The sequence below is a fragment of the Strix aluco genome, chromosome 11 (assembly GCF_031877795.1).
Source record: "Strix aluco isolate bStrAlu1 chromosome 11, bStrAlu1.hap1, whole genome shotgun sequence".
Taxonomy (NCBI): Eukaryota; Metazoa; Chordata; class Aves; order Strigiformes; family Strigidae; genus Strix; species Strix aluco.
In genome coordinates, this window is record NC_133941.1 from 3,256,077 (window position 1) to 3,276,433 (window position 20,357).

The 20,357-nt window shown below is 52.9% G+C and overlaps 2 protein-coding genes and 1 long non-coding RNA gene across 6 annotated transcripts in view; 2 read left to right on the forward strand and 1 right to left on the reverse strand.

Moving 5' to 3' along the window:
* The first annotated feature begins 2,915 nt into the window (after positions 1-2,915).
* LOC141928281 (SRSF protein kinase 3-like) lies at positions 2,916-12,283 on the forward strand. Its single transcript, XM_074836247.1, has 11 exons — positions 2,916-2,961; positions 3,139-3,247; positions 3,776-3,863; positions 6,124-6,211; positions 6,464-6,570; positions 8,178-8,340; positions 9,557-9,633; positions 10,080-10,187; positions 10,618-10,687; positions 10,773-10,865; positions 12,096-12,283. The coding sequence occupies exons 1-11, from the start codon at positions 2,916-2,918 to the stop codon at positions 12,281-12,283; spliced, it is 1,137 nt and encodes a 378-aa protein (XP_074692348.1).
* On the reverse strand, positions 3,831-13,124 carry LOC141928282 (uncharacterized). Of its 2 annotated transcripts, XR_012624714.1 has the most exons (4): positions 12,664-13,124; positions 12,082-12,162; positions 4,737-4,971; positions 3,831-4,160 (listed from the first exon to the last, which is right to left on the reverse strand). It is a non-coding gene; the product is annotated as an uncharacterized LOC141928282 (long non-coding RNA). The 2 variants fall into 2 exon arrangements; XR_012624713.1 differs by lacking the exon at positions 12,664-13,124 and having other exon boundaries at positions 12,082-12,186.
* Positions 13,125-13,658: 534 nt separating this feature from the next.
* The window catches only part of SETD5 (SET domain containing 5), a 77,709-nt gene continuing 71,010 nt past the window's right edge, over positions 13,659-20,357 (forward strand). For 2 of the 3 annotated variants that reach the window (XR_012624659.1, XM_074835670.1), the window contains exon 1: positions 13,660-13,854. The gene's annotated coding sequence lies outside the window, so the exon portion shown is untranslated. Of the gene's footprint in view, positions 13,855-20,357 lie in introns of all 3 variants that reach the window. The other variant, XM_074835672.1, reaches the window with a different exon arrangement.

Here is a 20,357-nt window from a genome sequence, read left to right on the forward strand (position 1 = left end):
GGCAGAGGCTGGGCCATGAGTCCCACTGTGATGGTGCCACGCAGCGAGGCTGGGCCACGAGTCCCACCGAGATGGTGCTGGTAGCGGTGGGAAGGGCCAGGCAGCCCCATGGTTCTGGGGATGGGGGAGCAGAGGGGAAGGATTTCTCTTTTTCCATCTCAGTAGAGCTGTGAATTTCCCTCTATAAATAGTTGCTGTGGAGACTGGAGCCACAGCAAGCTGACAGACCTGCTGCCAGGGAAGCCGGGGGAGGCAGGGAGAGGCCAGCAGTAAAGTGAACCCACCGCAGCTGTCCTAGGGCTCCTGCTATCCCGAAGCCAAGGTTGTTCCCAGAAGCGGTGCTGTGATCCGATACCCTGCCCTGCTCCTCGCCACGTCCATCCAGCGATGCAGGAAAGCTTGGTCTGCTCAAGGACACCCCTCCCGGGTAGCGCAGACTAAAAGGAGAGCAGGACCAGCTGGTATCTCACTTTGGGGAGCTCCAGAATGAGCCAGCTGACGAACGGAGCGGCGTACCCTGCCTGCGAGCTGCTGCAGGGTAAGTCTGTGCAGGGTCGCTGGGGCTCGGACCCCACGTGCTGACGGGGCTGCTTTTACGCTGCACGTTGCAACTCGCGGGGATGCTGCTGCGCTCAGCGAGGGCTCATCAGGTCTGCGTCGGCGCAGAAGATGGAGGCACGCGTGGCTCCAGTGAGCTCTGCGACTCCAGAGGCACAGGCGTGACTGGGGGTGGGCAGCTCCCGGTGCAGCTCAGCGGAGGGGCCCAGGCCAGAGGCAAAGCACTGCTCCCCACCCCCAGCTCTCACAGACCACTATGGTTTTAGGCTGAAGGTCTCTGACCTGGTCCAGGCTTGCAGCAAGCCAGTAGGTTCTGCGCAACATAGCTTTAAATGACAAAATAACAGTTGTTTTTAACGTTAAAAGTCATCAAGTGATGAAGAACTTCAAAGCGTTGATTATCCTTTATTACAAAGCTTAGAAAAGTATGTTTCATTCTCCTATACTAAGTTGCATAGCAACGCTCCTCATCCTTTGCCAGTGCATCCATCTAACGAGCATGGATGGAGGGGAAGTCTCACACACCTAAGGACTGACTTGCCTCGCCTCCGCAGCGAGAGGGACGCCAGGGCCCGGTGAGCTGCCCAAAAGCTCCATCAGCCCTAGTGCTAGGATGTGTTTTGCACTCTGAGCCTGTCTCTGGGTCCTGCTTTCCCACCGAAATCTCCTATTACCATAACAATCCACCTAGGGAAGATGCTGTTGAACTCCCATCTCCACGCGCTCTTGAGTTTTCTTTTGGCAGGTGAAGGGTGAGCGGTATCATAAAACCTTTAAGGCTGCTGCCCGGCTCTCAGATCAGACCCTGCTCTCCTAATGATGAGGGTGATGAGGGTTTGGGCAGATTCTGGCAGTGCAGGAGCTTGTGAGGTTACTGATATGCTCAGTCTGTGCACAAATATGGAAAATTTGGATTTCATCTCTGTTTCATAGCTAAGACGTTAGTAAGTACTTGCTGAAAAGAGTGGCCACACAAACATGCAGCATCCTGGAGGTTTATGCCTAAAAGAGACCGATTCTGGACAGTGTGAATGCCACAGTCAGAGGTGTAAAAATATAAGGAGGTGGAGGGATTTTGAGCTCCTTTCAGACTGCTGTACGGGCTTGGGTGAATGGAGCAACGTCAGCTCTGGCAATCTGGGTTGCTCCTGACAGGATCGGAGTCTTGAGCGCAGTCGGACCCTTAATTAGAACCGTGCTGGGAGCTTGCTGGGTGCTGTGCTGGGAGAGAAGCATCTGCATGGGGAAAGAAACTTTAGTCTTCTGAGGAAGTCACACCTCTGTCTCAGCACCTCGAAGATGTTACTGTCCCAGAACAACTCCCCGCTGCGTGGCTCCTGCTGCCACCACCACTGCCAGCCCACTGTAACTATTTCTGAAAACGCTCTGGTGCAGCCGAACATTTAGCTATAGTGACCTGATTTGAAGGATTTAAAGGTCAATATTTTTACCCGTGCTAATGGTCTACTGGGATCATTATCACCTGGCAATGCATGTTAACCTTAAGTTTCAGCTACACAGCAAGTGATATTCTCAAATTATTAATGCTGGGTTGGGAGTACCCCAGCTACAGCAACTTACATGGATATTTCCATTAGCAACACGGGCTCTGCGTTGCTATTTCAGGTGACCGGTGCTGCGGGGTGGGGGGACAGCAGTTGCATCAGTCCATCTACACTGTCTCGGTGTTTGTACCTCGGGCTGTCATAGTAACAAACTCCGGGAACAGCCTCCCCCTCCGTCACAGCCTCTCGCTAGGGCGTCACGGGATGGTCAGTGATAAAATAAACCCGTGCTCCGACCCCGGGGCTGGGCTGCGGACAGATGTGCAGCACTGTGGTGTCTAAAATGCAGGTTCTGCTTCACACCCATCTGGAGCGTGAGGCTGCTCCTGCCAGCAACAGCCCAGACGTGTCCCCTCCTCAGCTGGGACAGGGATGGGGAGCTGGTGCTTTCCCCGGCGGCGGGAGGGGATCCCGCAGTCCCCGCTAAGCCCCTGAAAATCCACACCGGGCACAGGGAAACCTGAGACTCCCACCTGGCCCTGGCCTTGGCCCAGCCACACACACTGCCAGGATCCCTGCGTGGCCCCAGCCTGCCAGCTTTCCTCTTCTGGCCTCTTAAAATAATCCCTGCCTCCGTGAAGTGCCAATAGTGTTTGTAACAGCCTGGTTCCAGGCGCTTGATGAAGCAGGTGGGAAGGAAGGAGGCGAGGGGACAGCAGGAGTAGAAGAGGGAATCAACGTGCGCAGCACGTGGCAGAGGTAGGGCTGCCCTGCAGCGTTCCAACTCTCTTTAAAGGATAAAAGTGCTGAAGATCGCACCACCGGTGCCAGTCTCTGCTGCGTTGCCAGGCCATGGAGCAGCGGGTGCAGGAGGAGGTGCCAGCAGCCCAGCACACAGGTCAGTCCTTGGGCGTGCAGCTCCAGAGCTGAGATCGTGCCGGGCTCTTCCCAGGCCAGAGGAGGCCACCGGGATCTGTCCGGCCGTTCCTGCAGAAGGATGGTTGTCCTCAGCTGCTCTTTCAGTCCCAGAGCATTTAGAGAGGTCAGTAATGTCTCTTGGCGATGGTCCCTGCAGGAGGCCACCACCCTGTGCGGGAAGGAGAGGTGTTCAACATGCAATACCAGGCTCTGCACAAGCTGGGCTGCGGCGCCTTTGCCACCGTCTGGCTGTGCCAGGACATGAGGTGAGGGGCTAACGGCCTTTTGGGGTGCTGGGAACGGGTGGCTGATCTCCTGGGATGTGAGGTGAGGGGCTAACGGCCTTCCAGGGCACTGGGAAGCGGTGGGTGAACTCCTGGGCAGGCCCAGCCCCTCTCACAGAAGCCTGAGAGCACATCAGCGTCCCCCGAGCACAGGGAAACCTGGCAGCGAGATCGGTGGGGTGCAACGAGCAGAGCTGGTCTCCGGAAACCAGAGAACATAAATGAGATGGCATCAGTCCTTGCTCTGCACTGGTTCTTCTCATTTAGACCCTGCAGTACACATGCATTGACGTCTTCTCTCCAGCCCCTCACTGGTCCCTGGGGGGCAGCTGTGCTGCCAGACACCGGCACTGTCACCCACAGGCCTGGGGTGCTGCAGGGCAAGGCTGCTTGCAGGAGGGCAGCACCCTCCCAGGGGAGCCCAGTGCTGGGTGGCTGGGAGAAGGGGAGGTGCTGCTGGTTGGGGCCACGCCGGCATGCGTTGGCTGGCAGCTGTGATTCATTTCCCAGGAGGAAGAAACACGTAGCTGTAAAGGTCCTGAAAAGCAGGGAAGGCTTCGCTGAGGCTGCCCAGGACGAGGTCGCTCTCCTCCGCTGCGTATGTATCTTCTGGAGTTCTGTGCTTTGCTCCACGGGGACAGCTGCTGAGTTCAGGTCTGAGTATCAGCCTCATGGTCCCTTCTCCCTCTGGGTCTCAGTCTGAGGAGTTAGGTGGGAATCAGGAAAAAAACCAAACAGTTAGGGAATTCATAGAAATCACTCTGACTCAGCACTGGCCTCTGAAACAGGCACCTCCTCCTTCCTCCTGTCATACTGGAACATGCTGGCTGGGTCCCACTCGCCCTGTCAGCCCATTTCTTTCAGTTGAGACTGAAATCCAGCAAATAGGAGGAACCTGCAGAAAGATTAAGGCAGATAATCAACAGAAAAAGGTGGTAATGTTCTTAAGCAGGAGATGGGAGCGTGTCCACTGTATTTGTGTTGTTCCCAGGGCATTGCTCTATCACAACACTAATACTGAAGTAAAAGGAAGTATCGGGGGCGGGGGGGGAAAGCAGGATGTAGCAAAAATGTGAGAAACATCTGAAGTCAGGCAGCTTCCTCCTGCCTTTGCTAATGGATGTAGTAATTAGGTGCCTGTATCTGGGTCTCAGCTAGTTGCCTTTGAAGATGGCTTGACCTGCTAGTTCTAGAAAGCTCATGCTTACAATTCTTCGAGTTTGCCTAAATACAAAGTTACATCAGCTTTAGATGAGTAAAAGCCATTAAATTTTGCATTTCAAATTACTCTGAGGCCTTTCTCCAACAGGTTTGAGAAAGGTTTAGTTCATACTTGTAAATCTGTAGGTCCCATCCAAAGGGACGTGAGCCAGACTCAGTGATGCAAGAGGAAGCACCAAGTGGCACTAATTTAATCAGAGGGCTGCTTTTCTACACATCAGCACAATCCTGCACACAGACTGAGCCTTACCCTTGATTTATTACTAATTCTCTCTGAAAGACACGCCTTCCCATTCAGCAGAATGCAGCTGCTTCCCAGGGCTGTTCCCACCGGTGCAGGGTGGTCGGTGCCTGCAGAGCTGCTGGGAGGGGTGATCTGGTCTCCACGGCTGCTCACCTCTTGTGCCAGCACAAACCTCCCCGCGCTGGTGCAGGCAGATCCAGCATCTGTACAACCTTCCAAACCAAAATCCCAATGCTTATAGCTGTGGAAAAAAAAAAAAAAAAAAAAAAAAAAAGAATTGCTGTAGCAGGATCAGCGCTTTGTGAGAGCTGGGGGTACCAGAGCACCTGTGCTGGGGCAGACCAAGGGTTCACCCAGCCCAGCACCCTGGGCCAGCAGCAGATATCCAGATGGGTGTAAGGACAAGCTAAGCACAGGGTGCTGCTTCCACTGAATGCTCCCCTGGCCTACAGCAGTCTCCAGCTGGAGATTTCTTGGGCCAAGGGTGATGCCTGTGTGGGCAGTTATTCTCAGTGGATTTACCTTCAAGAAACCTGCCCTGCTTTCCTGTGAGTCCATGCGGGCTTCAGCAGCCCCCTGTGACAAAAACTGCCACCAATTACCCACACACTGTGTCAAGAACCACCTCCTCTGCTTTGTTTTTCAACTTCCTAAGTGCTAGGTTTGATGCTCCCTTGTTCTTGTCTGAAAGATCTGTGTTCACCTCTTTCACTACCACTCTGTATCTTATAGACCTCTGCAGTAGTTGCCCAGAACTGGCCTTTTTTCAGCCCAAAGCAGCCCATTTCACTGGGTTCCTCCAGACATGGAAGCGGCTCTCTACCCCATAGGACAGGTATCCTTCAAGTGGTTGAAGACAACCACGAGGTCTCTGCCTCTCTGCAACCCTTTGTGAGAAATTTCTGAAGGGAAGGTGTGTTTTAAAAGGTGATGTCCCAGCCTGCTGCTCTTAGCCACCCCCGCTCTGAGGACAAGGAGCAGAGGCTGCGGAAGGACAAAGGAAATGGATGGCCATCGCCGCTGGGAGCTGTGGTCTTGGGGGAATCCCCTTCCAGCACAAGCAGGAGCACTTTCTGGGCCTGCATGGGATAGAATAAGCAGTGGGAAGTGTGCTAGACACTATTAGCAGGATCAGTTTGAGTTATTCGGAGACTGTAAGGGTGATGGTCCAACCTGGTCAAGAGCTAGACAACACACAGAAACTCATTCCTTGGTTAACAGACTCTGCTTGTGTGTTTGGAGCCTGGTTTTCCTGATGCTGCTTTCATGGGGTTTGTCATGAAGTACCAACTCCTGGAAGAGAAAGTCTGTAGAACAGGCTAAATCGGGTGCAAGATGTCCTTCTGCATATATATGTTTGTAATCGCAGCTTTCTTGGAATCCTCCCCCTCAGGTGAGCTGTATGAAGAAGAAGGACCGGGCAGGAGAAAACATCATCTGTTTGTTAGACGACTTCAGAATGATTGGAGAGAACGGCTTCCATATCCTTCTGCTGAGAGTGCTGCAGCTCTGGGTCAGCAAAGCCTGGGCCTGCCTCAAAGAGTCGCAGGATGGTGTAAAACCAAGCGCTGTGCTCCCGTGAGGAGGATGAGCAAGGCAGTAGCTACACTGGGGCACCTGGAGGTGGCTGGAGGGGAGAGGTTGGATAAGGAGATATTTGGCTGCTCTGGTGAAGGGCAGAAGGCTGGTGGTAGCATCTTCTCTCTGTTAGCAAATCCCTGACTCTTTCCCACATGTGTGCTTGGTGTTTGAGGCGCTGGGTCCTTCCCTGCGATGTCTGATGGGTGACTACGCAGCCCAGGGACTGCCCTTGCCTTTTGTGAAAAAATCTTTACAGCAGGTGAGAATTTAGCTGGAACGGGGTGGGGGCACCAAGGGACTGTTTCTGGGAGACCCACTTTAATCTTCATCCCGGGGTCATCTGCCACGAACTCCACAGTATCCAGCCACGGGTAGCGCTGGTAGGTCCAGCAGCTTCCTGCTCGGTAGCACCAAAGGCTGCTCGACGTCTCCCTCAGCGCTGGTGTCTTTCCAGGGCTTTCTAAATTGCTGGTTCAGCTGGCTGGTCCTCCACCCATGTTGAGGTTTTCCTGCTCAGAGCCAACTCTTCCTTCATCCCCTGTAAGGATGTGGTGTGCCGATCAAACAGAGCATGAAAACTGCGTTTCTTATGCATTGGCTGGGAATAGCTAAGGAATGGGAAACCTGAGTGAGGCCTCCAAATAGTTAAAATTACATTTTGCCTTTCATGCTGAGATTTATCAGAAGTCTGCACACTTGCCAAGATGAAGATTTGCTACCCTGATTCCTGTGCCCTTCTAGGGAGACTAAGAATGAAAACAGCTTCCTCCTTCATCCTCTATTCTGGAATAGCCTCTTCTTCCTCTAAAGAAGCTCCATTAACACCTGAATAAGTTACACAAAAATTAATCTCTGTGCCCCATTTCACACCCAAGCCTTTTGCTTGATCCATTCCCTTATCTGCTTTAATTGTAAAATCTCAGAATCTTTTTTCCCGCTTCAGATCAGCTCTGGGGCAGTATTTACTTCTGATTCATTCCAGTTTAGCTACTTAAATCTTTCCCCGTGTTTCATAGTTACCATTTAAGGTTGGTTATTTCCCTGGGGCTGGTGTTCATCCCAGAATAGAATTTGATAATACAGAGAGTATTTGCCAGCCCTTTATGACTGACCAGAGTGTTTAAAAAACAAATGTAACTCTCCCAGTAGCCTTTTCGCTGTTATTGATTTCTGATAGCGACTGTTTCTCTCTGGTGGGCGTTGTTTATCTCTCCCCCATGACAGGCCAGACTCTCCCTGCTCCGTCGTAAGCCATTCTCTCCCTACATGGCTCTCCTGCATGGCTCTCAAGTCCTCTCTACACACACTCACTCATGGTCTCTCCCTCCTCCTGTCTGGGTTGTGCTGCACCTCTTTTTCTTTCCTTGTACGATGGGATGCCCTCCTGTGCCATGTCACTCTGTAACTGTCCCCCAACCCCAACTTCCACTGGAATGATAATCAGCAGGCAGGCAGGGTGGTCCAAGGATGCTACAACCACACAAACAGGAGTGATTTTCCGGAGAAAGTTCAGCTTTGTGACTGCAATGCCTCCTCCTAGCCCCAGCCTCTTTCCACCTTCCCGGGCTTGCCCATCCATGCTGATCTCTGTGGCTTTTCACGCCACCTTCTGCTGCGTGTCACCCTCACCTCCCCAAACAACCCCGCTGGGCTCCCCGGGCCTCCTCTCACTCGGCATGCTGAGCACGGGAGGCTCCGGCTGTGCAATGAAACAATTCCTTGCAGATAGTTTTCATCAGTGCTCTCTCCCTTCCGTGCCAGAACATCCACAACTTGCGTACCCACAGTGCCTGACTGCTCGGGGGGGGCAGGGGAGGCTGTGGGGACCCTCGCGTTGCTGACGTGACTCGCTGCCTGCTCGCCCAGGTGCTGGCAGGGCTGCACTTCCTGCACAAGCGCTGCCGCATCATCCATGCGGACATCAAACCGGAGAACGTCTTGCTCTACGGATGTGACAAAAGCCTCCAAAGGCTTCAGCCCGATATGTTCGACTGCAGCCAGAGAACAGATCTGAGGCTAAAGAGATCAGGTGAGCACTCCAGGGTGGTTTTAACAAGAAAAGGGACTTGTGTGTTTACCGCCAGGAGGGAAACAGAGGCAGCAGGTACAGATATCTTAGGAATAAGTTCCCATCTCCTACATGGCCGGTACAAAACAGCGCAGCCAGCTTATGCTGCTGAGAGGCCTCTCCTGTCTCTGCTTAATACAAACATTGGGCTGAGTGGCTACAAGCTACTCAGGGCACCTACAGAACCGTGGTCTTGCAGGTAGGTTTGTGTGGAGGACAACAACAGATCTCAGGGAACTGTTAACAGCCCCACCACGACCTCAGAGCTCATTCTTACGGCTTTAAGTACAGGATAGTTCCCTTGTGTCCAGTGTTTTCAGCCGCTGAAAGGTTTACATACAAAATGGTTTGATCAGGAAGCTGCATGACACTTCTCCTCTTTATTTCCCCTATTTCCGAGGTTTGTGGGAGACTTGTATGTACTGCTAATCTTCAGGGCCTTTGGAGACATAATTTATTTGCAGAGAATGGTGTGAATATTGAATAAGATGTAGGGCTGGAGAGTTTCTCGAGAGATCAGCTCATCTCCCAGCAATGAGACCCTTTATATTATCCTCACACAATGTTCTCCCATGAGCATTTCTCCCATGACAGTGCTGTTTTGTCTCTCAAACTCCAGGGCAATCAGGGAATGCTAAATTAGTGACTGAGTCTTTTGCTTGGAGCAGAAAAGCATAATATTAGGCACAGACTGACAGCTCACTGTAAAGCAGTAAACCAAAAATCACCCTTTTCCGGGGTCATATGAAAATGTAACCTTTACGGTGCTTGCCAAGCAGGCTGTGTCCAAGGTCCGTGACAGCCGGGATTGCTCAGGGCTAAGGAGGCATTACAGATGTTTTGTGTCTGACTAGTGCTGGTAGAATGTGTTCTCCTCTGGGCCCACAGTAATTTAACCTCGGTGCGAGAGCCTTGCAGCAGCACAGGAACACACGGTCACACCGCTCCACGCCAAGCTACTGTCCTCCCAAACACCCTCTTCGATTTTGACTGGATACCAGCTCTTCCTCTGTGTTTCCTCAAAAACCAGAGGTGGCATTTTATTGATTATAAAAAGCATTTTGGGACCTTTTAGGCTGAAAAACTTCAAAGGCAGGCATTCATGCCTCTCCTGTGGTAAGTGATGCATAGCTGTTGGTTTGGAAAGACCCGATTTCTCTCTGTTCTTTCCATCTAGGAGGTGATCGATTGGAAGAATCTGATTTAATGAGCATAGAAGTGAAAATTGCAGATCTGGGCAGCGCATGCTGGACAGTGAGTCTTGCTCTGAGTCTCAGTCCCATGATGATATGGGATGCTGTGTGCTTCCTTCCATCCCACCCTGCTTGTCTGTCCTTTTACAGCTGAATAGCTATTTCAGTGTGCTGAAGAAATGCTGATTTCGGGGGGTGTTATATTCAGCACTCCCAGCTCTGAGCTGGGCACTGTACTCCTGGAGACACTGCCAACTTTAGACATTTCTTCAGCTTGCAGTTAGTCCCTACAATTGGAAATTCAAAACCACGTTCAGCGCTGGGAGATAAATTCACCCTGGTGTCAGTGGGGCCAAGAACGTGCCTGCCGTGCCCTGCGCAGAGTTCAGAACACGTATTCGGTTCTGCCCCGCAGCGTCCTCCTCGCTCTGCGGGAAGCACGTGAGCACAAGTGTTGCTGTTACTCGTTTCCGGACGCTCAGCAAAGGGAGTTTGTTTCTGTTTCAGTACAAGCCATTTTCCAAGGAGATACAGACCCAGCCCTACCGTGCCCTGGAAGTGCTTCTTGGATTAGACTACGGCACTCCCGCGGATATCTGGAGCACAGGCTGCCTGGTAGGAGCAGGGACAACGCTGTGCGTGCGCAGGAGGTGACTGACACTAACGGGCCAGGGGCAGCGCGTCCGCAGCACCCACCTACACACACTGCACTTAAAGCAAAACTTCCTTGCTAAGAAGAAAAATGGGGCTGTCTGCACTCAGGCACTTTGGAGTGAAAAATATGCTGCTGCTGAAACTCTTTAGTTAACGCTGTAAGGCAATTTATACTCCGCGTATGTTAACTCGTAGGCTTGACTGAATCAGGCACGTACATCCTGATAGAGCTAAAGGTGCTGTCTCACCGTGGTACAGATCAAATCAGTGTGAATATTTCCCTATTTTAGGATCAGTTTTATGTGATAGCAAGGGAAATCGGTGCTATCAGTTAATGGGGCAGAAAAACTCCAAGTCCGTTAGTGAATTAACAATGCGACTCCATTTCTAGGCATTTGAAATGGCAACTGGGGAGCGTCTATTTGATCCTCAACCTGGGAAATATTTCTCCAGAGATGATGGTAGGACTCCATCAGTTTTATTCATTTCACCGACAGAAGTGTCACAATTGTTGTATCTAGATGTGTTTTCCCTCTCTCTGTCTAGATCATGTTGCTCGTATTATTGAACTTCTGGGAAGAATTCCTCCTCAAATTGCTTTCTCCTGGAACAAGTCAACAAAATTTTTCAGCAGGCCAGGTAAGAATTGGAGTAAGTTTACTCTAAAAATCACTGTGGGTCTCTGACACACTCCTGCTCAGCTCACACTGAAAACCCCCAAAATTTCTGTTACACAACGCAGCCTACAAGCAGGGACAGAAGACAAGTGGAGACTGCATAAAGAGCAGTAACACTCCTTGCCCTGCCTACCTTTGCAATCCAGGAGTGTTCCAGGAATGAATGCAAAATCCTGAAAAACGGTCATAGCAAACACCCAACAGGGAAAACATTTCCATTCCTTCTCCTTTGGATTTGGAAAGAATGGAAATAGGAACAGGAAATAGCTACATGCCAGGAAGGCTGAAGAGTGTGTAACTGGCTGGATTTCACCCGTTCACTGGCAGGGAACAATGATGATCAGGAATGGGACACTCATATCCGTGGCTGCTATATTTAGTCTTCTGACCCAACTGTAACAACTCTTCTGCTTTATTCCCCCCAATTCCTTTCCCTTTGACTCATTAAGCTGGAAATCCTTGTCTCTGACTTCAAGGCATCACAACTCCATCCTGCAGTTTAGTCTATCCTCCTCTTTCTCTGCTTTCACGCTCACCCACCCCAGCCTACCCACAATTCAGTCAATGTTGAGCCCTTGACCCATGCTGCAGTTCAAGAAGCACCTCACTGCACATTCACATCCCTTGTTCACACTCATTCCTTCTATGGTGCTCAGAAGAAATGAGTCAAAACTAGTTCCTGGTCTATATTCATTCTCCGTGTGAACCAGACTGGCCTGACCACACATGCCTAACCTGAATCACTACATTTACACCATGTACTCCTGGGGACAAGGATAGCTCCTCAGTCAGTAGTGACACTCTTCTGGGCCCTGCTAGCAGGCAGAAAACAAATTTAACATTGGTGTTTTGCAAGCTCTGGCACTGAAATGGCCTGATGCCAACAGGCACAGGGAACAAGCAGCAACAGCTCTGGCATGGCTGTTCTGGCAACACTCTGTCACTCTTGGCATGTTCTCATTGAAGAACTACTCAGCAATGGGGAGACCTAACACTGGCTTGGAAAGGTGATTTCTGAGAAACACCCGAGAGCCAAACCTGCAAGGGCAGGTGAAGCGTATAGGGAGGAAGATTCAAAGGTGAAGGAAGGGACCCTTCAGGGTGGTTTGGATGAGTTGTGTGAGGTGAGGGGCGGTAGCCTCTCAGTCCTGCAAGTGTAATTAAGGTACTGTCCTTACACTGTCTTTGCTAGGTGCTCTTCTGCGCATCTCCAGGCTTTCCCCCCGCAGTCTCCACAGCATCCTGGTGGACAGACACAACTGGACAAAACACGAGGTTACCCCCTTCACCAGCTTCCTCCTGCCCGCGCTGCACTATGCCCCCGAGCGCCGCGCCACAGCCGCCCAGTGCCTGCACCACGCGTGGCTGAGCGCCCCGTGAGCGGCCCCTCGCCCCCGGCCCTGCGGGGGAACCGCCGCCTCTGCCCGGCAGCTCCCGCCACGGCACCTGCACCGCCTCTCCCCCGCTCCCCGCCCTCCCCTCAGCTCCGCAGCCCCGCCGCAGCGGCCGGGACCGCCCCTCCCGCGGGGGTGGCGGCGGGGGCCCGGGCGGGCCGCCATGGCGGGAGCGGCGGGCGCTGCGCACAAGATGGCGGCGGGGCCGGGCCGTCCCTCAGGCGTTGGCGGCCGCTCGCCCGCCCGGCACCCCCGGCGCGCGGCACAGCCTCTTCCGAGCGATCCCAGCAGCGGGAGGGGGCCGCCAGCCTGACTCCCCCAGCACGTCCCGCGGAGCCGTGGCGGGTGCGCTCCCCCGCCGCTCACCGGAGACGCGGGCACCAGCACGGGAAAGAGCCCCTCGGCTGGGCCCAGCGGGTCTCGGCCCCTCCTTCCCGCCGCCCCTCCCGCCGAGAGGCCGCTCCTCCGCCTCACGCAGCCCCGCGGTCAGCGCCCCGCGCCCTTTGTCTGGGGCCCGGGGGACGGAGAACCAGCCGGCCCACGCTCCAGCGCTGCGCTGGCCCCTCTTCCCCCCACCCCGCTGAGGGGGCGCGGCAGTCCCGGCGCATCCTGCCCGCGGGGGTGGGGGGGCTGGGCAGCCGCCGGGGCGGAGCAGCTCGGTGGCGCCGCGCTCCGCCAGGCCCGACGGGGAAGCACCGGCGGCCACGGAGGGATCGCGCCCGCGGGGGGTTAGGGCGGCGGCCGCGCTGCCCCTCCCGGCCCCCTGAGGGGACCCCGGCCCAGCGGCCGCCCCCTCCCCTCGCGGCGCGGACGTGCCGAGCGGCAGGCCCCGCGTCGCCGCGCATGCCCTCTGCGCCCCCCTGCCTTCCCCCCTCCTCCCGCCGCCCCGGCCCGCGCATGCGCGGCGCAGCGGCGGCTGCCGCCCAGGAATCCCGGCCGGCCGCCCGCGCCGCCCCTTCTTTCTGCCACGTGTCCCGACGCGGGAGTTACCCCGCGGAGCGCGGCGCCTCGGCGGGGGCGGTGACGGACCGCGGCGGCCCCGCCCCTCGGCACGTAGCACGGCTCGGCCGGCAGCCACTGTCGCAGCCCGCCCCGGCTGCACCGCGGCGACGCTGGCGGCCGCCTACCCGCCCCCCCGCCGCCTTCCCCTCCGCCCGCTGACTGGCAGCTCTGCGCGCCAATGGGACGCCACAACCGTGGGGCGAGCGGCGGGGCGGACGCGCGGCTCCCAATGAGGCGGGGCCGGGCGGTGAGGCCACCAATGGCAAGCGTGGGCGGGCGGGGCGGCGGGAGGCCCGGCGGGGTGGGGCGTAGCGCCGTGGCAGCCAACGGGGAGCGGGGGTGGGCGTGTCCGGGGCGCCCCTGGCGCCGGCGCCGGGGATCCCCGTGCGCCCAGTGCCGTTTCCGCCCGGCCTGGGGAGAAGCCGCCGCTACTGCTGCCAGGGGGAGGGGCCGGACCCGCTGCCGAGGGCTCGCTCCCGCCGGCTGCTCAGGAGACGCCGTGGCTCTGAGCCGGGCCTAGTGCCGCTGCAGGGGCCCGGGGAACGGGCCGGCCAGGTAGGCGCGGGCGGGCGGGCGGGGACCGGCCGTGCCCGGCGGTGGGGCTGGCGGGAGGGAATGCCGGGGCGGGAGGGCGGGCGGCCGCGGGGGGCTCCCGGCGCGGGCCGCGGCCCGACGCTCCGCCCTGCCCTGCCTTGCGAGCCCGGACGTCAGGGCTCCGCCGTGGCAGTGGAGCAGCGGCCCGGGAGGCCCGACCCGAACCGGCGGGGGAGAGGCCCGGCCCGGCGGCGCGGGCCATCATGGCGGTCCCGGTGGTGCGCTCCCGCCCGTGGCGGACGGGTTCGGACCGGTGGTGGCGGGGCTGGGGCCGGGCCTGGCCGCGGGGCTTTGTCGGTGGAAGCGAGCGCCGGGGAAGCCCCGCTGCAGCCCGGCCTGTTCCGCTCCCCCTTTTTTTCCCCCCCTTATTGTCCCGGAGGGGCCTCGGGGGTCGTTGTCCGTCTCGGGGCAGCCTCCTCCGGGCCACCGCTGCCTGTCCCCGCCGCCGCTGCCCGCCCCGAGCTGCCGGCCCCTCCGGGCCTCGGGGGAGGCGGTGTTTGACCTGCATTTTCTGCTTTCTCATGGTGCCCGTGCGGCGTCTTTCCCCCTGTAACCCCCCGCTCCCGGCCCGCCCGGTGCTGGTGGCTGCAGCGCGGATTCTCCTGCATTTCCTCGTCCGTCACGCGTGGCCGCCGCGGGGTGGGTTCCTGGCCCGCCCTGCCCGCCCCCCCCCCCCCCCCACCTCCCATCTCCCCCGGCCCCGCTCCGATCCCCGCCGCCTTCTCTCTGACGGCACCGGCAAGGTCACTGTCGCCCGGCGGCTCGTCCTTGGGTGCCGGTGACCGGAGTTCACCGCCGGGTCGGGCGGGGAAGCGGCGGCGGGCAGCGTCTCGCCGGCCCCGGGGGGAGGGAGGGAGGCGAGGTGCGAGGCCGCGTGTGGCCCTGGGGAAGCGTGGAGACGGGTGTAGCGGCGGGGGGGGTCACAGCCGCTTCCCGGCCCTGTCCCCGTGCTCCTTTGCCAGAAACTAAGATCCCCCGGAGGGGGGTGGAGGAGGGGGGGGGGTCTGCGGAGGGCACGGGGTGCTGCAGGGCTGCGGTGGCTGCTGCGGGCTCTGGCCATGATGTAATGGGAGCGGGGAGGGTCCGGCCGGGCCAGGGCGAGGGGCGAGGGGGCCAGTGCCTCCCGCTTCTGCCAAGGGGGCAGCGGGGTCTCGAACAACTTGCTGGTGCTGTCCGGTGGTGTGCCGGTGCAGCGTGGATTTCAGGCGGTTCCTCCCCCACCCTGACTGGGTGTTACTGCCAGAACCTAAACCCAGAAAAGGAATTTCCTATTTCTGCAGTAGAAATAGGAGATTCCCCTTTTCACTTGGATAGGAAATACTAGGATTTTTTTTTTTTTTTCCTTCTTGTGGTTGACCCAGGAAGTCATCTTGTCGCCAGCCTTCTGGGTTTTTTTGCTCTAGAGGTGCAGGGAGGAGGGTGTTGCTTTGCTCTGGATCCTGTGGGTAAGCGTTGAAGGCAGTGACAGCAGCTGCTGTTGGCTCTGGAGCTCTGGTTGCTATGAGAGAAGCTTCAGTAGACTTGGCTGCTATCTCCAGGGAAGGACAGCAGAGCAGCCTCCATTAGTGTGGTGGTGGAGAGATGACTGGCTCATGTTCAGCAAAGGGCTTTACTTTCTGGGCCATTTCCACAGGTCCAAAGCAGAAGTGGGGATACGGTTTGGTCCAGTGGGACAAAAACCTACAAGGTGGGTTTCATCGCTGTTAATGGAATTGCATTAAAGTGTGGGCTGGAAACACTGAGTTACCCTTTCCAGATATTTTGGTCCGTGTGAAAAGTAGGACAGGGAGAATTGATATGATCTTTCTGTTAAGTGCAGGCTGCAGTCGTGTCTCTCTTGAACTCCCGTCTCCTTTCCAGCCAGTAACAGAGCCAGATGCTTTTCTTATTGTTTGTATGTCTCCTTCCTCCCCTTCCATCGCCTGGGCCCCACTTGCCTTATTGACTGGAATTTCTGCTGTGTGCAGTGGGTGTGTGCAGCAGACACCAGCCTGCTAGTGCTGAGGAGGGATTTTTCCATTCACAGACCAGGGAACAGTCAAAATAAAGGCCCGGTTCAACTTTGGGACTGGAAACAGAAAGCAGGGAGAAGACTTTCCCTCTGCTGCAGAGTAAAATTTATCCTCTGCGCTTTTTAGGTGGTTGTGTGTCAAAATGTATAGAAAATGCTGCTCTGCTGTGGAATAGGGAGGTGAAACTCCTGTGAATAATGGGGAAGATTCCGCTCTTTCAGTTGACTCAAATGCTTGATGAAGGAACAGTTTGCAGGAGGCCATTTTTGACGTGACTATGTATTGTGGAATCTGCCAGCTTCTATCCACACTTTGTCTACTTGACTGCAATAGCTTCCTTTTTTTTTTTTTTGAAGGAAGAATGAGTGCCTTTCTTAACTAACCAATTGGCACTGGCCGCTGTCTGTATGATATTGTGTTGTCAGGTTGGAGCTATCAGCATATTCCAGTGCATTTGTTAAAAGATGAAACTGTTAGTTGAGGTATGCGGTATGGGAAAGGGGAATACATTAGCATGAGAAAACAACTGCCGTCTTTGTAAACTAACACCTATAATGGGGAGCCCCTTACCCTGGCCTGAGTTACCAACTCAGAATTACTATGAGCTTGAAGCAGAAATTCCAGGACCAGAATAATGTGAGAGAGATTAAAATATATGCCCTTAAATCCGCTTGACTGGCAGCAGTCGTGTGGTAGATGCCAAACTCTGAGTAGCTTTTATATTTGAGAATCTGTAGCACCCGAATTGTTTCACAAGGTGGGGTGTGCAACTTCTAACCCACCTAAAATGCATCTGTCACTGGGGCTGAATGTGCTATCTGCTGCCTGGCATGGAGTGACATAGCAACAGCAGTGAACTTGGGATTCTGTGAGTATGAAAGCTAGCTCCTTGCTTTAATAAATACAGCAAGTGATCTTCGTGGCCCCTTAGTCTTTGTTTACAGTCTCTCTGTACAGTGTTTACAGTCTCTCTGTATGTTATAATGGGGAATTAGTCTGCTGCCTTGCATCCTGTTGAATAACTGGCACTGCTCTGACAAGGCCCCGGCCTTTCGTTTTACTGTCATATCCAAAGTGACCTGAAAGTAATATTCCTTAGATAATGTGTGAGATTTCCCCACCTCAGGGTGGGGCGGTGAAATCCCACATATGTTTAAATCCCTGTTTAGGAAGAGGACTCAGTTATAGCCAGATCTTATTTGGAAAAGTAATAGGTCAAAGTTGGAAAAACTCATAGGAAAGAGAGGGCATTGAACTGGCATCTCAAAACGTGCAAAGGTTTATGCTTTTTTTTCTGGGGGGAAAAAAACAACCAACAGCCATCGACTTAAATTTTCCAAATGTTTCCTGAAGTAAAAAAAAAAAAAAGGATATTTGATTCAAACTCCCAGGTGCAGAGCATGCAAGAACTAAACATGTGATATCCCAGCCATGTAATTTATTAGTCTGACTGGTCTATTCTTTCTCCCATTTTGGATGATCAGACTTTTACAAACTTGTTTTGAATGATGTGATGAGATAAAAATGTTTCTATCTGGTCTGGCAATAGTAAAATAAACGTAATGAGTGTTCAGAGGTTTGAAAATTCAAAAATCATTGTTCTCAAGGCAATATCACTGTATTACAGAAGCATATTTGTGCTCTTACTCTGGTGCTGCTTGTGTGTGTAACACTGAAATCTTGTGTTATGTGCAGTGTATAAGAAAGGTTGCAGTAGGCAAAGGTTTTTGTACGTGTACAAGATGTAGTAGCAGTACTTCAGTTGAAAGTGTTAAATGTATGCTTAATGTATGGTATGTGAGATACTAGGTCTCAGTTGCCCCTGTGAAACTTAAGCTGCTATTTGATTTTAAAATAAAGACTTTGTTGCATTTTACTTGTCTATGTAGGTTTTTTTCCTCTTCTAAATTAAAAGAAAAATAGCTATGGATGTTAAAGCTGTTAAAGATTCTACAGCCAGTCTTTGGCTTCCGTGACTGACTTGTGGCAAGAGATGGTGCACAGTAAGTTTACACTTATATTGTTAGAGACAGTTTTGTATAAATTTGGCTTAGCCTAAACCTTTTGCTTATTTTGATCATGGAAAAAGCCCCAGACTGTAATGCAGCAGGAGTTCAACATCTTGAAACTGTGGGAGCCGAGGTTATTTTTTTCCACTTTTTTTAATTCCTTATTGAAGTTGCTGGGGGTTTCTTGGTTTGGTTGTTAGTTGTTTTTTTGTTGTTTTTTTTTTTTTTTTTTTTCCACAGGATTTGCTATTTTGGTGGCAATTTTCCAGTATTCCTGTAGCAAATCAGCCGAGCGGTGGCCCCTGTCCCTGCTGAGCAGGGAGAATGTGCAGTGCTCCTGGCCTCCCCGCTGAGCTCACGCAGGGGTGGGACTTGCTAAGCTGCTGAAATCGCAGCTAATGCCCACTGAGCATGCTGAGAAACAGTTTTTCAACTGCTCCTAGTTTAAATTTTTTTTTCTTCTATAATTAGCAAAGATGCTCTTTGTCTTGGAGGATGATCTACGCGACAAATCAGGAGATTCTTGTTCATCGTCCCCCTTCCCCCTTGCCCGAGCTAGTGGTGAAGTATTATTTTCCTGTAACAAAAATAGCTAAAGGGATTTTTCCCTCACTTCAACTGATGAGTCTGAACTTGAAAAGCTGTAGCCCAGAAGAAGAAATCTGCAGTGAATAATAGCCTTAATGCTAGTTTTTGTTGCCACAAGCCCTATAGGAGCGTCAATATTGTTGTTTAAATTGTAAATCTGCAACTTTCTGATCCTTAAATCTAATTTAAATGCTTAAACAGTAGAACAAACAAATTATATTTTTAAATAATAAATTTTAGAAAGAAAAGCTTTCTTGGTGAGTTTTATTTTCCTTCTACCAAACACACACAAAACCCAATTATTTTAATGAGCAATATGGGAAATATTCAGAAAAGTGTGCTGATGTGCTCAGACTTCAAGGTGGAAAAATGTGGGAGGACTTGTCAGCAGTCTGAGTGGCAAGCTTTTAGTGAGCAGGAGAAGTAATTTCTTTTGTGGTCAGGAATCTAATAGTCCCACATTCACCAAACATGAAAGAAAAAAGGGGGAATGAAGAGGGAGGAACACAGAAGAGTGGCATTGAGAAATAGTCAGGAATTTGGCTTTTAGAGTGAAGTTTAGAAGTGATCTGTTGTTTATGCTAAAGTTTAATCCTTATAAACTTGATAACGTAGACAGGTCTTGCATTCCTCCCCGAGGGTCATGGAAGGGCTAAGTTTAGCAAAGGGGAGGTATCCCAAGCAGTCAGATCTATGCAGTTTTCAAGGCAGCAGACTTTTTTGCTTATTCATCCTGTTCTAAATGAGCTTAGTTATTTTTTCACTTACAAGCAGCCTTTTGAGACAGAATGTGAGTTTTTAAAACCAAAATGCTTAAGCCCTAAAATATTTCAAAGTAATTTCAGAGTAGAAAGGTCACGGTGCTTTTGATGTGTTCATATTTAGAGCATGGTTACAATTGCAATCATACACATTGACAAGAAGATATTGTCTGGATTTGGTAGCTGCTCATTTAGTGACTCAGGCTTATTCCTGTTGTCCTTACGGAGCTTGTACCAGGGTTTTCTTCTGCAGCCTTGCTGATTTACAGGACAAAACTTTTTCAGTGACTGTGCCAGCAGCCCAGAAGACGGTTTGAAGTTCTGATACTGGAAAGAATCCTCTTGACTTTGAAGTGAGCAGTTTGAAATGCAAGTTGTTGATAGGGAAGGCGTGTGAGACCCGGCCATCAAACTTTTTAACAGAACATGCCTGCTGATGGTGATGCAGTAAAAGGAAAAAAAAAAAAAAGTCAGGATGCAGCTTGGAGTTTTAGTTTGTTAGTGTCAGATAATGCAGTCTCTTGGTTTTGCATAGACTTTGAATCATGAAAATAAGTGGCCGGAGGATTGTGTTGCATGGAAATATTTGGATAAGGAAGCCCATGTAAGACAGTGTTGCTCAGACTGGAGGAGGGAAAGACGCAGCTTGCTTCTGGGAGCAGAATATGGGAGCTGCAGAGGTGATAGCTCGTAGGAGGATGGGACTGGGAAGACAGACTTCTCATCACAGCTCCAGGTAGTGCAGAGAATAGGAGCAGAGGAGTATTTTTCAGCGTGGCCCTGTCTCCTAGCTCTGCCTCTGCCCAAATTACATCTTTCTGGCAATGCTTTCAGTCACTCTCTAGGACTGGTACCCCTTTCAGATGCTGGTGTGGAAGCATTTCTCAGATGTTTTTATTGGAGAGAGTGAGGAGGTGGGAACTTATCCATGCTTGTAGGCAGGAAGGAAATACACTGGGAAAAGTTTGAGAACCAGTGATTTAGGAAACTGAAGTGCCCTGGGGGTTCAGCATGGAGCCCTTAAAATAGTTAGCATGTCTCAACCTGGGTTGCAGTATCAATTTATAGATACTTGGAAGAATATGTGAGCCTTT

Bases quoted from the DNA above. Each gene is read 5' to 3' on its own strand.
- LOC141928281 (XM_074836247.1), top strand. From the start codon at position 2,916: ATGGAGCAGCGGGTGCAGGAGGAGGTGCCAGCAGCCCAGCACACAG. The intron at 8,341-9,556 runs GTGAGCACTCCA...CTTTCCATCTAG, and splicing joins TCTGAGGCTAAAGAGATCAG to GAGGTGATCGATTGGAAGAA. The intron at 10,188-10,617 runs GTAGGAGCAGGG...CTCCATTTCTAG, and splicing joins TCTGGAGCACAGGCTGCCTG to GCATTTGAAATGGCAACTGG.